Source organism: Entelurus aequoreus, linkage group LG10 (genome assembly GCF_033978785.1).
Source record: "Entelurus aequoreus isolate RoL-2023_Sb linkage group LG10, RoL_Eaeq_v1.1, whole genome shotgun sequence".
In the NCBI taxonomy this organism is placed as follows: Eukaryota; Metazoa; Chordata; class Actinopteri; order Syngnathiformes; family Syngnathidae; genus Entelurus; species Entelurus aequoreus.
Window position 1 is genome coordinate 73,828,768 of NC_084740.1, and position 16,799 is coordinate 73,845,566.

Below are 16,799 nucleotides of genomic sequence, written 5' to 3' on the forward strand. Positions count from 1 at the left end.
TTTTTTTTACACCAGGCGGTCGCCTACAGCCACAGCTGTTAATGCCAAGGTTTTTTGAACCGGTGCTAGTTTGTTCTGTAGACCACACACCCAAATCCTGATGCAAAACAACAAGGTGCATAAAAGCTGACTCTTCCTCTCTTTTTTTTATCCGCACTTCTCCCCCGTGTGTGTGTGTGTGAGTGTGTGTGTGTGTGTGTGTGTGTGCGTGTGTGTGTGTGTGCGTGCGTGTGTGTGTGGCTGACAGGGCATCCTTTTCAGCAGCACCGCCATGAAGGCTCCCTCTGTTCTCTCCGTTTTGTTCTCTTGACTTTCTTTTAGCCTCCTCACATCCTCCCCCTCATCTTTAGGACACGCTGGCTGCTTTCACCCAAAACAAATGGACACCCTCTCTTCAATCCCTTCTTCTATCTCCTCCAACGTTACAGTTTTTCCTTCTTCCCTGTATCTTCTGACTGACTGTCGTCAAATCAGCTGTCAGGGTCGCCCCCCCTCCCCCTCCCCTTCCTCGTGGTTCAAACACACGTCCACCTTACACCTCAATCCTTTTGTTTGTCTTCAGGTTAAACGTCAACCAGGCTATGATCCTCCCATTTTAAAAGCCTGCAGTCAGGCAAAAACAGGCTTCGGTATGCTGAAATAACAGAGCACGCACACACACACACACACACACACACACACACACACACACACACACACACACACACACACTTTGACTTATCGCGGCTGTGTCGACATGCCTGCCGACTCCCAACCGTCACTTTTTCACATCGGCGATGAATCAAGTCATATCAGATGAATCAAATTGTGTTCTTACACGGATAGAAAAAAAGTGGCAGTTGTGTTGAGCATTTTTTTAAATGGTCTCCATGACATAATTGTCTAATTTGCTTAATTGGCCATGACTAGGGTTGGGCGACGTTCACATTTGAACCAATACAGTTGCAATTAGGGATGTCGGCCAATAAATGCGTTAAAATGTAATATCGGAAATTATCGGTATCGGTTTTGTTATTATCTGTATCGTTTTTTTATTTTATTTTTTTTATTTTTTTTATTAAATCAACATAAAAAACACAAGATACACTTACAATTAGTGCACCAACCCAAAAAACCTCCCTCCCCCCATTTCTTTCTGTTATTAATATTCTGGTTCCTACATTATATATCAATATATATCAATACAGTCTGCAAGGGATACAGTCCGTAAGCACACATGATTGTGCGTGCTGCTGCTCCACTAATAGTACTAACCTTTAACAGTTAATTTTACTCATTTTCATTAGTTACTAGTTTCTATGTAACAGTTTTTATATTGTTTTACTTTCTTTTTTATTCAAGAAAATGTTTTTAATTTAGTTATTTTATTATTTTTTTTTAAAAAGTACCTTATCTTCACCATACCTGGTTGTCCAAATTAGGCATAATAATGTGTTAATTCCACGACTGCATATATCGGTTGATATCGGTATCGGTTGATATCGGTATCGGTAATTAAAGAGTTGGAGAATATCTGATATCGGCAAAAAGCCATTATCGGACATCCCTAGTTGCAATCATGTGACCCAGAGGCACTTCCGTGTTTCAGGCGATGGTGTAGATCCCCATTAGGCTACTGTTTATTTACCTAAATCAGTGCAGATTCGGGCATGTTTGGAAATGTTTAGAGAAGTGGTTCTTAACCTGGTTGGAGGTACCGAACCCCACCGGTTTCATATGCGCATTCACCGAACCCTTCTTTAGTGAAAAATAAAATGTTTTTTTTTTTTTCAAATTCAAGACAAAGTTATATATGTTACACCAAAAACATTTAGATATTTTTTATTTTAAAAACCAATACAATATATGTTTAAAAAAATATACATTGAGGCCTCCACTTAGGCTTGATCAAAGGGTTTTGGTCAAATAAATATAAAAAATGTGTCATTATCATGTGTCATCATTGGGACGGTATAGCTTGTTTGGTAGAGTTGCTGGGCCAGCAACTTAAGGGTTTCAGGTTCGATCCCCGCTTCTGCCCCATCCTTGGGCACAACACTTTACCCACCTGCTCCCAGTGGCACCCACACCGGTTTAAAAATGTAACTTAGATATTGGGTTTCAAAATGTAAAGCGCTTTGAGTCACTAGAGAAAAGTGCTATATAAATATAGTTCACTTCACATTATTCAGTATTATTATTCAAGGTCAATATTAAGTTGTATGCCCTTTTTGTCAAATAAAATCCTGTTTTCTTATGGAAAAAACACAAAGTATGCAATATTTTCACCCAATAAAAATTTTAAGTGGAATATTTTGGATGATATAATAATTGGAGCCTTAAACAGGTCAATAACTCATAACAACATTGATTTTAATTAATTATTTTTTGAGCAATGACACTCAAAAAAAAAAAAAGTCCCACTCAAATGATTGGGGATCCAAAAATGTCCTGCTCAGTAAAGTTTAAAAAAAATAAATCATACATTTTTTTTTTACTTTTAACACAATTGTCTCAAGATCAACTTCAGATCTATCCGTCAATTATATTTTTTATTGTTGTTTATGTTTTTTGTTTGTTTGTTTTAGGCCCTTCTTTTAAAAAAAATAAATAAATAAAAACTTTGTTTTTTAAATGGCAAACACAAAATATGCAACATTTCCCAAAAAACCATCTCAAAGTGAAATATTCAATGTGATGTAAATGGAGGCTTGAATAAGTCAATAATTCATAATAACATTGATTTTGATTCATTACAATTTTTTTGAGAAAGAAACAGCCTGCATGGCAGCTTTGCGTTATTAGAGTAAACATTGTAACATTTTCTTGTTACATTTCACCTGTTTGCTCTTTTATACCACTTTTTATGTTTAGATTTTTTTTAATCGTATTATTAGAATGTGCCGTGGGGCCGTTAAAAAATGACCTGCGGGCCGCAAATGGCCCCCGGGCCGCACTTTGGACACCCCTGATTTAGAGTTATTTGGTTAGGTTTAGGGTTAGAGGGTTAGGGCCAGGGTTAGGGTTATAATGAGGCCATGCCGAATAAGGCATTAATAAGTACTTAATAATGACTAGTTAAGAGCCAATATGTTACTAATTTGCATGTTAATAAGCAACTAATTAATGGTGAATATGTTCCCCATACTAAAGTGTTACCATGTTTTATTACTGGTGCACAAACTGAACCGTGCATGAACATCACCTTGTTCAAACAACAAAACCAACACTGCATAAACTCACAACAAATGACACACCTGCAAATCAGTCAGCTGTTGCCGTATCCGTAATACGCCGATAGGGAGAAGTTTGTATTTACACGATGAGTCGGGTGTGTCTTGACCTCCGCCGAACCCCTGAGCCCGACTCACCGAACCCCTAGGGTTCCATCGAAACCAGGTTAAGAACCACTGGTTTAGAGGCAAATATATAAGCGATTATGACAAAAATATTTGAAATGGGATGGATTGGATTCATACACTCTTAAGAAACATATATTTTTTTAATGATTTTAACCATTTGTAATCACCAAGACGTGACTGCTCGCTATGACCTCATTTCATTTTGACACTCACAGTATTTAAAGAAGAAAAGATTGGAAGCACATCATGTCTTTACATCTTGAGGGGTCCAGAAATTAAGCATTATTCCGTAAAGGCGACGTCGGACTTACTCGTGCATCGCTAAGTAACGTATTTGATTGGCATAACGAGTGCCTCGCTGCTGTGATCGTGACGCTAATGAGAAAAAGGATACGTTGGTTTGCAGTTGATTTCCTGCCACAAATAGTAGTCTCATCTGCAATTCATGTCTGCAGTTGTTTTTACGCTGTGGAGTTTATATGTTGTGTCATTATTTAGCTATAAATGTCCCTGTTGTTCAGTAATGTTTACTAGCGATATCAAGATTCAGTATATGCTGTTGAGCCCATGAGAGATTTATTCATCTAGTTCAGGGGTCGGCAACCCGCGGCTCCTTGACCACTCTGATGCGGCTCAGCTACATACATGCCGACCCCCCCGATTTTCCCAGGAGATTTATGGATCTCAGTGTCTCTCATAGATTACTCCCAGGGAAAAAATAATCCTATTTACACTCTTAATTACTAAATAAAGGGCGTGCCCTAATTGCACTGCAGTAATTGTCCTCTATAGCATTTACATACAGTGTGCCAGTCCAGCCGCATGTTGGATGTTGTTATTACTTGCACACACAGGAGACAGCAAAGCATACTTACTCATCAGCCACACAGCTTACACTGACGGTAGCCGTATCAAACAACTTTAACATTGTTACGTTACAAATATGCGCCACACTGTGAACCCACACCAAAAAAGAATGAACAACACATTTCTGGAGAACATCCCACCGTAACACAACATAAACACAACACAACCATTACCCAGAATCCCATGCAGCCCTAACTCTTCCGGTCTACATTATACACCCCAGCTACCACCAAATCCCCCCACACATCACCCCCCCTCCCCCCCCCCTCCCCTCTCCGTGCGTTGGTTGAGCGGAAGAGTTAGGGCTGCATGGGATTCTGGGTATTGGTACAGTCAGTGTAAGATGTGTGGCTGCTGAGGTAGTACGCCTTGCTGTCACTTACGTGAGCAAGCTGAACTGCATTCTACGTGTGGTCGAGCAGGTACACTGTTAGGGCAGACTGTAGAGGGCGCCAAATGCAGTGTCATCACGCTCTGATATTCGGGAGTCTCCCGGGGAAAAATGAGGGGGTTGGCAAGTATGACGCTATCAAGCGCCATTCATTCAAAACTCGCGGGCTGCACTGACATCAAATTTCCACATTAAAGTGCGTGCCGGTGCGTGTGTCGGAGACCCCTGGTTAACATAGCACAAAGCATTTAAGCTTTGTATGCGGTGTTTTTCATTTTAAATTTTAAAAAATTTTTTGTGGCTCCCATTACTTTCTTTAATTTGTGAAACTTGCCAAAATGGCTCTTTGAGTGGTAAAGGTTGCCGACCCCTGATCTAGTTTATTAATACTACTATACAAATAGCACCAAAGACGATATAATGTGGTCATTAGAGATGTCCGCTAATGGCTTTTTTACCGATATCCGATACTGTCCAACTCTTAATTACCAATACCGATATCAACCGATACCGATATATACAGTCGTGGAATTCACACATTATTATAAAGTAAGAGTGAAACTCATGTGAATAATCACTGAATGGAGAACTGGGGGTGGGATTAAATAAGTTATCTTCTTCCCACTCCCTTTCAGGCAAAACTGGACAATCATGCATTATATTGATTTATATTGTTATGTTTTGTCAACTTGTACTTCTTTATGTCATTGCCTGAAATAAATAAATAAATGAATTTTTTTTAAAAAAATGAACACATTATTATGCCTAATTTTGTTGGATGCATTAAACAATGTAACAAGGTTTTCCAAAATAAATCAACTCAAGTTATGGAAAAAAATGCCAACATGGCACTGCCATATTTATTATTGCAGTCACAAAGTGCATTCTTTTTTTTAACATGCCTCAAAACGATAACAGTGCAATACTTTTTCATAACATGGCCACTACTGCCGAGTTTCTCTTGTTATATTCTTATTTTACTGTTATATATTTATTCTCATTGTTGCTTTTTATTTTTATTCTTATTGTAATATTTTTCTATTCTGTTTCCATTTATACCCCCATTATTTACTTTTTACTTTTTAAATTCCATCTCCATTCTGTACACTGCTGCTGGAATTTGAATTTTCCTGAGGGAACTCTCCTGAAGGAATCAATAAAGTACTATCTATCTATCTATCTATCTATCTATCTATCTATCTATCTATCTATCTATCTATCTATCTATCTATCTATCTATCTATCTATCTATCTATCTATCTATCTATCTATCTATCTATCTTATCTATCCTATCTATCTATCTATCTATCTATCTATCTATCTATCTATCTATCTATCCATCTATCCATCTATCCTATCTATCCTATCTATCTATCTATCTATCTATCTATCTATCTATCTATCTATCTATCTATCTATCTATCTATCTATCTATCTATCTATCTATCTATCTATCTATCTATCTATCTATCTATCTATCCATCCATCCATCCATCCATCCATCCATCCATCCATCCATCCATCCATCCATCCATCCATCCATCCATCCATCCATCCATCCAAACAGCAGCTTGGAATTTGGGACATGCTCTCCCTTAGAGAGACTATGAGGTGGTTGGGGTGGGTAGGGGGTAGCGGGGGGGTGTATATTGTAGCGTCCTGGAAGAGTTAGTACTGCAAGGGATTCTGGGTATTTGTTCTGTTGTGTTTATGTTGTGTTACGGTGCGGATGTTCTCCCGAAATGTGTTTGTCATTCTTGTTTGGTGTGGGTTCACAGTGTGGCGCATAGGGTTGGGTATCGTTTGAATTCGTACGATTCCGATTCTTTGTTTCGATTCCGATTCCTGACGATTCTCGATTCCGATTCTTCTTGTACCATGCCGGGATCAAAGAAGACGGGACACGTATTTATTTGTACTCCATGAACTCGGAGGTGCTTCATCATGTTCGACGTGCACCCTCCTAAGCACGAAACAGTCCTGTCGCACGTGTTACATTTCGCCGATATTTCATTTTTTTTAGTAAAATAAAGCCACACTTTCGACCGCCGACGCCCGCTATCCATGCTTGACTGACTCGCTCGGCTACATAGGCTCGGCTATGCTAACACTTCCGGCGGTGGGCGCTTCTTCGTTGGTGTTCAGCGGCTTCTTCTTCCGGTCGGCGGACTGGGTATCGAAACTAGGAATCGAAATTTAAACTTTTGAACGATTCCGGGAGAATCGGAAAGTTAGTCCCGGTTCCAATCAATACTCGATACCCAACCCTAGTGGCGCATATTTGTAACAGTGTTAAAGTTGTTTATACGCTACCCTCAGTGTGACCTGTATGGCTGTTGACCATGTATGCCTTGCATTAATTCGTGATGAGAACAGCCGGTAGATATTACGTGACTCGGACGGCACGTACGCAAAAGAAATGCCTTTAAGGTTTATTGGCACTCTGTACTTCTCCCTAGTTTTGATGTATTTAAAAGCGGTCTTGTGTATATGAGCCCTATAAAAATCATTTAAAAAAATCTCACATTTTAAACTACTTATTTTGTTGCAGAAGTTAGAAATTTGTCAGATTCTTTTTCCTGTGTGGCCGCTTGTTGCTAGGCAGATTGTGCCAAACACAAACTAAAAAAAATGCTGCATTATAACATTTGGCAGTGAGAACCCAACAATTATTTATTTATCCACAATACTTTCCTAGTGCTTGCTCTGTATTCATTATATAATTGTAATATCTGTGTCTCAATGGAGTGCAAATGCACAACGGTCGGATGTCACGAGGAGGAAAATAGATAGTTGTTTTTTTCTTGTGTGTTTCAGCGTCCGCAACTCCACCTTGTTTTTGTGGTTGTTCAATTTCAAGCCGTCTCCACTTTGAGGCCCAAAAATTCTCTGGCTCCTTTTTTTTTTTACCGTGTTAAATTTAAGCTGAGGAATTTGGAGGAAATAGCAGCACAGTCACTGGTCACACACACACACACATGGGAGGAATGTGCGGAGGAAGCGGTGGTGCCACGCGTCTCTGTCTGCGGGCTCGGACAGGGATGCGGTGGACAACAACAACAGCAGCCAGTTGGCCGCAGTAACAGAGAGGCATGACTCGTAAACAAGTGTCGTCATGGTCGTCCGAAACCAGGCTTGACGAGCCGAAGACGCGAGCGTGGATTGCGATGCCCAGGGTCTACTCTTTCGTTAGGAGGAGAGAGTTTCCTCTGATAGTGGATTTCCCCCTTAAATTCATTATAAAAAACCCAACCATCAAAAAAGACCGACAGTATATTATTATTTGTACAAAACCCAAAAGCAGTGAAGTTGGCACGTTGTGTAAATGGTGAATAAAAACAGAATACAATGATTTGCAAATCCTTTTCGACTTATATTCAATTGAATAGACTGCAAAGACAAGATACTTAATGTTCCAACTAAGAAACAATTATTTTTTTGTGCAAATAATCATTAACTTAGAATTTAATGGCAGCAACAAAGAGCAAAAAAGTTGGCATAGGGGCATTTTTACCACTGCGTTACATGGCCTTTCCTTTTAACAACACTCAGTGAACATTTGGGAACTGAGGAAACCAATTTTTGAAGCTTTTCAGGTGGAATTCTTTCCCATTCTTGCTTGATGTACAGCTTAAGTTGTTTAACAGTCCGGGGGTCTCTGTTGTCGTATTTTACACTTCATAATGCGCCACACATTTTCAATGGGAGACTATTCTGGACTACAGGCAGGCCAGTCTAGTACCCGCACTCTTTTACTACCAAGCCACGCTGTTGTAACACGTGCAGAATGTGGCTTGCTGGAATAAGCAGGGGCGTCCATGAAAAATACATTGTAACATATGTTGCTCCAAAACCTGTATGTACCTTTACAATTTGAAACGTGGACTCGTCAGACCACACGACACTTTTCCACTTTGTATCAGTCCATCTTAGATGAGCTCGGGTCCCCCAGCGAAGCCGGCGGCGTTTCCGGGTGTTGTTGATAAACGGCTTTCGCTTTGCATAGTAGAGTTTTAACTTGCACTTACGGATGTAGCGACCAACTGTAGTTACGGACAGTGGTTTTCTGAAGTGTTCCTATGCCCATGTGGTGATATCCTTTACACACTAATGTCGCTTTTTGATGCAGTACCGCCTGAGGGATCAAAGGTCCATAATATCATCGCTTACGTGCAGGGATTTCTGCAGATTCTCTGAACCTTTTGATGATATTACGGACCGTAGATGATGAAATCCCTAAATTCCTTACAATAGCTCGTTGAGAAAAAACAATTTGCTCAGGCATTTGTTGACAAAGTGGTGACCCTCGCCCCATCCTTGTTTGTGAATGACTGAACATTTCACGGAAGCTGCTTTTATACCCAATCATGGCACCCACCTGTTCCCAATTAGCCTGTTCACAGTGTTTGATGAGCATTCCTCAACTTTCTCAGTCTTTTTTGCCACTTGTGCCAGCTTTTTTGAAACATGTTGCAGGCATCAAATTCCAAATGAGCTAATATTTGCAAAAAACAACAAAGTTTTCCAGTTTGAACGTTAAGTATCTTGTCTTTGCAGTCTATTCAATTGAATATAAGTTGAAAAGGATTTGCAAATCATCGTATTCTGTTTTTATTTACCATTTACACAACGTGACAACTTCACTGCTTTTGGGTTTTTTACTGCAAAACACCCAAAACACAAACAGTCTTTTTTGATTATTTCAACTCCAATTTTGGGTCAAAATTCCTTATTTTTTACCTTGTGTGTATACATTCGTTTTCTACCGCTTGTCCCTTTTTCGGGGTGGCGGGGGGGTGCTGAAGCCTATCTCAGCTGCATTCAGGCGGAATAATCGACTATTTCTGGACTGTTTATGTCAAAAATCCAATAAACAAATGTTAATTTTTTATTTTTAAAAACACAATTGTCACAAGATCAGCCTTGTGTGCGCAATCAACACTATCAATAATACACTTTTATTTAATTGTGCATACTGAAAGTATTTTATCAACCCTGTTTAATTTTGATTTGATTGTTTTTATGATTATATTTTCTTATTTTAATTTGAAATATCATTATTTTATTTTTGCTTCATTGTAATTTTATGTAAAGCACTTTGAATTGCCCTGCACAAAAAAATTAATAAAATAAATACAATTAGTTAATTTAGATGAAAAAATATTTAATATAAAATAAAATATTTGTAATTTTTAATGCTCAAAATATATTTGTATTTTATACTTGTATTGTCTTGTTCACCAAACTCAATTGGAATAGAACAGGGGTGTCCAAACTTTTTCCATTGAGGGCTGCACACAAAACAAATTAAAGCATGCGGGGCCATTTTGATATTTTTCATTTTCAAATCATAACAAAATATATAAATATAAAGGGTCTCAGTCATTAAAATGTTAAAAATAAGCCAAATTATTATTATTTTTTTAAAATTCAAACGCTTACAGTAAATCTCTATATCAACTTCAGGTTGATATAACGTTAAAAAAAAGGTTTTATGCCTTTTCTGTCAAAGACAACTTTGTTTTTTATAGTAAAACTGAAATATTCAGTATATTCTCCACCGCCCAAAACATTCAGAAAGCAAAGTTTGATGTTAAGTAATTGAAACCCTAAAAAGATCAATAATGCAGGACACCATTGATTTTAATTAGGGATGTCCGATAATGGCTTTTTGCCGATATCCGATATTCCGATATTGTCCAACTCTTTAATTACCGATACCAACCGATACCGATATCAACCGATATATGCAGTCGTGGAATTAACACATTATTATGCCTAATTTGGACAACCAGGTATGGTGAAGATAAGGTACTTTTTTTTAAAAAATTATAAAATAAGAAAACTAAATTAAAAACATTTTCTTGAATAAAAAAGAAAGTAAAACAATATAAAAACAGTTACATAGAAACTAGTAATTAATGAAAATGAGTAAAATTAACTGTTAAAGGTTAGTACTATTAGTGGACCAGCAGCACGCACAATCATGTGTGCTTACGGACTGTATCCCTTGCAGACTGTATTGATATATATTGATATATAATGTAGGAACCAGAATATTGATAACAGAAAGAAATGGGGGGAGGGAGGTTTTTTGGGTTGATGCACTAATTGTAAGTGTATCTTGTGTTTTTTATGTTGATTTAATAAAAATTTAAAAAAAAAAAAAAAAAACGAAAAAAAAACGATACAGATAATAAAAAAACCGATACCGATAATTTCCGATATTACATTTTAACGCATTTATCGGTCGATAATATCGGCAGGCTGATATTATCGGACATCCCTAATTTTAATTAATTATTATTTTTGATCACTCACAGTGAAAAGATAAATACAATCTCATTAAATATATTTGGGATCGAAAATGTCCCCTACTCATATAGTGATACATTTTTATTAGGGATGTCCGATAATATCGGCCTGCCGATATTATTGGCCGATAAATGCGTTAAAATGTAATATCGGAAATTATCGGTATCCGGTTTTTTATTATCTGTATCGTTTTTTTTTGGGTTTTTTTATTAAATCAACATAAAAAACACAAGATCCACTTACAATTAGTGCACCAACCCAAAAAACCTCCCTCCCCCCATTTCTTTCTGTTATCAATATTCTGGTTCCTACATTATATATCAATATATATCAATACAGTCTGCAAGGGATACAGTCCGTAAGCACACATGATTGTGCGTGCTGCTGCTCCACTAATAGTACTAACCTTTAACACTTAATTTGACTCATTTTCATTCGTTTCTATGTAACTGTTTTTATATTGTTGTACTTTCTTTTTTATTCAAGAAAATGTTTTTAATTTATTTATCTTATTTTATTTATTTTTTTTTTTTTTTTAAAGTACCTTATCTTCACCATACCTGGTTGTCCAAATTAGGCATAATTATGTGTTAATTCCACGACTGCATATATCGGTTGATATCGGTATCGGTTGATATCGGTATCGGTAATTAAAGAGTTGGACGATATCGGAATATCGGATATCGGCAAAAAGCCATTATCGGACATCCCTAATTTTGATCATATATTTGTTTTACTTTCAACACTTAAATTACGAGATCAACTTCAGATACATCTGTCCTGTTTGTTTTATGCTCTTATGTCAAAGAAAACATTGTTTTTATACGGCAACCACACAATATATGCAATATTTTCCACATAAAACACTTTAAAGCGAAATATTTGAAGTAATTGGAGCCTAGAATAGGTCAATAATTGATTATGACATTGAATTTATATATATTTTTTGGAGCAATGGCAAAAAAAAGCAAAATAAAGAAAGACAAAAGAAAAACAAACAGCCTGCGTGGCAGCTTTGTGTCAACATTGCAACTTTTCCTTCTTTAGATTTCACCTCATTCCACTTTTTTTCATGTTTATTTTTCATTTTTGCAATAGCATTTCCAGAATGTGTGGCGGGCCGCTAAACAATTAGCTGCGGGCCGCACTTTGGACACCCCTGGTCTAGAAGGATGCAGTCTTTTTTTCCCATTTAACATTGCTACTCTGTCGAGACATTGCCTGCTATGTGGTTTATTGTCTGACTGACTAATTGTGTTTGTATAAAAATGTGTGTGTTTAAATAGAATGGCTCATGCTCGCCATGTCTACACACAATTGTTGTGTCTATCCGCTGTCATGCAAGCAGTCAAGCACACAATGGCGAGCTATGACACGTAGCATTATCATCCCACTACTAGACATACAGTATCTTGGTTACAGTCTGCGTGTCATCACACGTTGTAACCCACCACACACACACACACACACACACACACACACACACACACACACACACACACACACACACCTTATACAAACACGGTGCAGGTAAGACGAATAATGACCTCCTAAGAGGATTAGATCATTGTCTATGATTGAGCATTGCTGAAGTATTTTGATAGGATTACACAGATAAAACCCAGCACACCTGTTCTGTCCACAGGTGTGTTTCTTCAAAGAACTCCCACTTACATAAACCATCGAAACAACGTTGAGAAATTGTTGAATTAGGTCCTGATGTTGAGCAACTCAACTCACGTTGAGACAACGTGCTTTTTAATAAACGTTAGGTTCTGACGTTGATTTGACCATTGAATTTTGGTCATTTTCCAACCAATATTCTACAACACAATTACAACTTTGAAATAACATGTTTTTTGACAATGTTTAATCAATGTTGGGTTCTGACGTTGATTTGACCATTGAATTTTGGTCATTTTCCAACCAATATTCTACAACACAATTACAACGTTGAAATAACATGTTTTTTGACAATGTTTAATCAATGTTGGGTTCTGACGTTGATTTGACCATTGAATTTTGGTCATTTTCCAACCAATATTCTACAACAAAATTACAACGTTGAAATAACATGTTTTTTGACAATGTTGGGTTCTGACGTTGATTTGACCATTGAAATGTAATCATTTTCCAACCAATATTTTCAACACAATTACAGCATTGAAACAACATGCTTTTGACAACGGTTAGACAATGTTGGGTTGTGACGTTGATTTGACCATTGAATTTTGGTCATTTTCCAACCAATATTCTACAACAAAATTACAACGTTGAAATAACATGTTTTTTGACAATGTTTAATCAATGTTGGGTTCTGACGTTGATTTGACCATTGAAATGTAATCATTTTCCAACCAATATTTTCAACACAATTACAGCATTGAAACAACATGCTTTTGACAACGGTTAATCAATGTTGGGTTGTGACGTTGATTTGACCATTGAATTTTGGTCATTTTCCAACCAATATCCTACAACACAATTACAACTTTGAAATAACATGTTTTTTGACAATGTTTAATCAATGTTGGGTTGTGACGTTGATTTGACCATTGAATTTTGGTCATTTTCCAACCAATATTCTACAACAAAATTACAACGTTGAAATAACATGTTTTTTGACAATGTTGGGTTCTGACGTTGATTTGACCATTGAAATGTAATCATTTTCCAACCAATATTTTCAACACAATTACAGCATTGAAACAACATGCTTTTGACAACGGTTAGACAATGTTGGGTTGTGACGTTGATTTGACCATTGAATTTTGGTCATTTTCCAACCAATATTCTACAACACAATTACAACGTTGAAATAACATGTTTTTTGACAATGTTTAATCAATGTTGGGTTCTGACGTTGATTTGACCATTGAATTTTGGTCATTTTCCAACCAATATTGTACAACAAAATTACAACGTTGAAATAACATGTTTTTTGACAATGTTGGGTTCTGACGTTGATTTGACCATTGAAATGTAATCATTTTCCAACCAATATTTTCCAACACAATTACAGCATTGAAACAACATGCTTTTGACAACGGTTAGACAATGTTGGGTTGTGACGTTGATTTGACCATTGAATTTTGGTCATTTTCCAACCAATATTCTACAACAAAATTACAACGTTGAAATAACATGTTTTTTGACAATGTTGGGTTCTGACGTTGATTTGACCATTGAAATGTAATCATTTTCCAACCAATATTTTCAACACAATTACAGCATTGAAACAACATGCTTTTGACAACGGTTAGACAATGTTGGGTTGTGACGTTGATTTGACCATTGAATTTTGGTCATTTTCCAACCAATATTCTACAACACAATTACAACTTTGAAATAACATGTTTTTTGACAATGTTTAATCAATGTTGGGTTCTGACGTTGATTTGACCATTGAATTTTGGTCATTTTCCAACCAATATTCTACAACACAATTACAACTTTGAAATAACATGTTTTTTGACAATGTTTAATCAATGTTGGGTTCTGACGTTGATTTGACCATTGAATTTTGGTCATTTTCCAACCAATATTCTACAACAAAATTACAACGTTGAAATAACATGTTTTTTGACAATGTTTAATCAATGTTGGGTTCTGACGTTGATTTGACCATTGAATTTTGGTCATTTTCCAACCAATATTCTACAACACAATTACAACTTTGAAATAACATGTTTTTTGACAATGTTGGGTTCTGACGTTGATTTGACCATTGAAATGTAATCATTTTCCAACCAATATTTTCAACACAATTACAGCATTGAAACAACATGCTTTTGACAACGGTTAATCAATGTTGGGTTCTGACGTTGATTTGACCATTGAATTTTGGTCATTTTCCAACCAATATTCTACAACACAATTACAACGTTGAAATAACATGTTTTTTGACAATGTTTAATCAATGTTGGGTTCTGACGTTGATTTGACCATTGAATTTTGGTCATTTTCCAACCAATATTCTACAACAAAATTACAACGTTGAAATAACATGTTTTTTGACAATGTTGGGTTGTGACGTTGATTTGACCATTGAAATGTAATCATTTTCCAACCAAAATTTTCAACACAATTACAACACTAAAGGCCTACTGAAATGAAATGTTTTTATTCAAACGGGGATAGCAGATCCATTCTATGTGTCATACTTGATCATTTCGCGATATTGCCATATTTTTGCTGAAAGGATTTAGTAGAGAACATCGACGATAAAGTTCGCAACTTTTGGTCGCTGATAAAAAAAAAAGGCTTGCCTGTACCGGAAGTAGCGTGACGTCGCAGGTTGAAGGGCTCCTCACATTTCCCCATTGTTTACACCAGCAGCGAGAGCGATTCGGACCGAGAAAGCGACGATTACCCCATTCATTTGAGCCAGGATAAAAGATTCGTGGATGAGGAACGTGAAAGTGAAGGACTAGAGTGCAGTGCAGGACGTATCTTTTTTCGCTCTGACCGTAACTTAGGTACAAGCTGGCTCATTGGATTCCACACTTTCTCCTTTTTCTACTGTGGATCACGGATTTATATTTTAAACCACCTCGGATACTATATCCTCTTGAAAATAAGAGTCGAGAACGCGAAATGGACATTCACAGTGACTTTTATCTCCACGACAATACATCGGCGAAGCTCTTTAGCTACTGAGCTAACGTGATAGCACATCAGGCTTAAATGCAGATAGAAACAAAAGAAATAAACCCCTGACTGGAAGGATAGACAGAAAATCAACAATACTATTAAACCATGGACATGTAACTACACGGTTAATGCTTTCCAGCCTGGCGAAGCTTAACAATGCTGTTGCTAACGACGCCATTGAAGCTAACTTAGCAACGGGACCTCACAGAGCTATGCTAAAAACATTAGCTCTCCACCTACGCCAGCCAGCCCTCATCTGCTCATCAACACCCGTGCTCACCTGCGTTCCAGCGATCGACGGAGCGACGAAGGACTTCACCCGATCATCCGTGCGGTCGGCGGCTAGCGTCGGATAGCGCGTCTGCTATCCAAGTCAAAGTCCTCCTGGTTGTGTTGCTGCAGCCAGCCGCTAATACACCGATCCCACCTACAACTTTCTTCTTTGCAGTCGTCATTGTTCATTAAACAAATTGCAAAAGATTCACCAACACAGATGTCCAGAATACTGTGGAATTTTGAGATGAAAACCGAGCTTTTTGTATTGGGATACAATGGTGTCCGAATACTTCCGTTTCAACCATTGACGTCACACGCATACGTCCTCATACATAGACGTTTTCAACCGGAAGTTTAGCGGGAAATTTAAAATTGCACTTTATAAGTTAACCCGGCCGTATTGGCATGTGTTGCAATGTTAAGATTTCATCATTGATATATAAACTATCAGACTGCGTGGTCGGTAGTGGTGGCTTTCAGTAGGCCTTTAATCAATGTCAAGTCAATGTACAAATACAACCATTTTGCAACGTTGTTTTGAAGTCAGTTTTAAAGGACATGTATCAACGTCTTGTGCCTGCTGGGAACGTGCTTCTTCTGAGAAGTTATGTCTCGCAGCCATGAGAGAACGTCACGAGAAGTCCAACTAGATGACGCTATGTGCGCCTCTCCCGACAGGCTGAAGGAGATCGACATGAGCGAGTACGACGCCGCCACCTACGAGCGATTCTCCAGCGCCGTCAGGAGACAAGTTCAGTCTCTGCGCATCATCCTGGACACGTTGCAGGTTTGACGTCATCTTATCCTAATCTCCCAACGTGTGTTAGATCTGGACCTTCTGCTCAAATTTGGAAGAAAAAAATAAAATAAGTGATGATAAATAGAGAAAAATGCTTTAAAAATGTAATATCGGAAATTATCGGTATCAGGTTTTTTATTATTGTATCGTTTTTTT

General features: G+C 37.5%; 1 protein-coding gene across 3 annotated transcripts in view; it reads left to right on the plus strand.

Annotated features, from left to right (window-relative positions):
• vwa8 (von Willebrand factor A domain containing 8) overlaps positions 1-16,799 on the plus strand; it is a 304,338-nt gene that overhangs the window by 216,281 nt on the left and 71,258 nt on the right. For all 3 annotated transcript variants that reach the window (XM_062061646.1, XM_062061645.1, XM_062061644.1), the window contains one exon: positions 16,523-16,631. In XM_062061646.1, the coding sequence (XP_061917630.1) occupies positions 16,523-16,631 (109 nt within the window). The remainder of the gene's footprint in view (positions 1-16,522; positions 16,632-16,799) is intronic.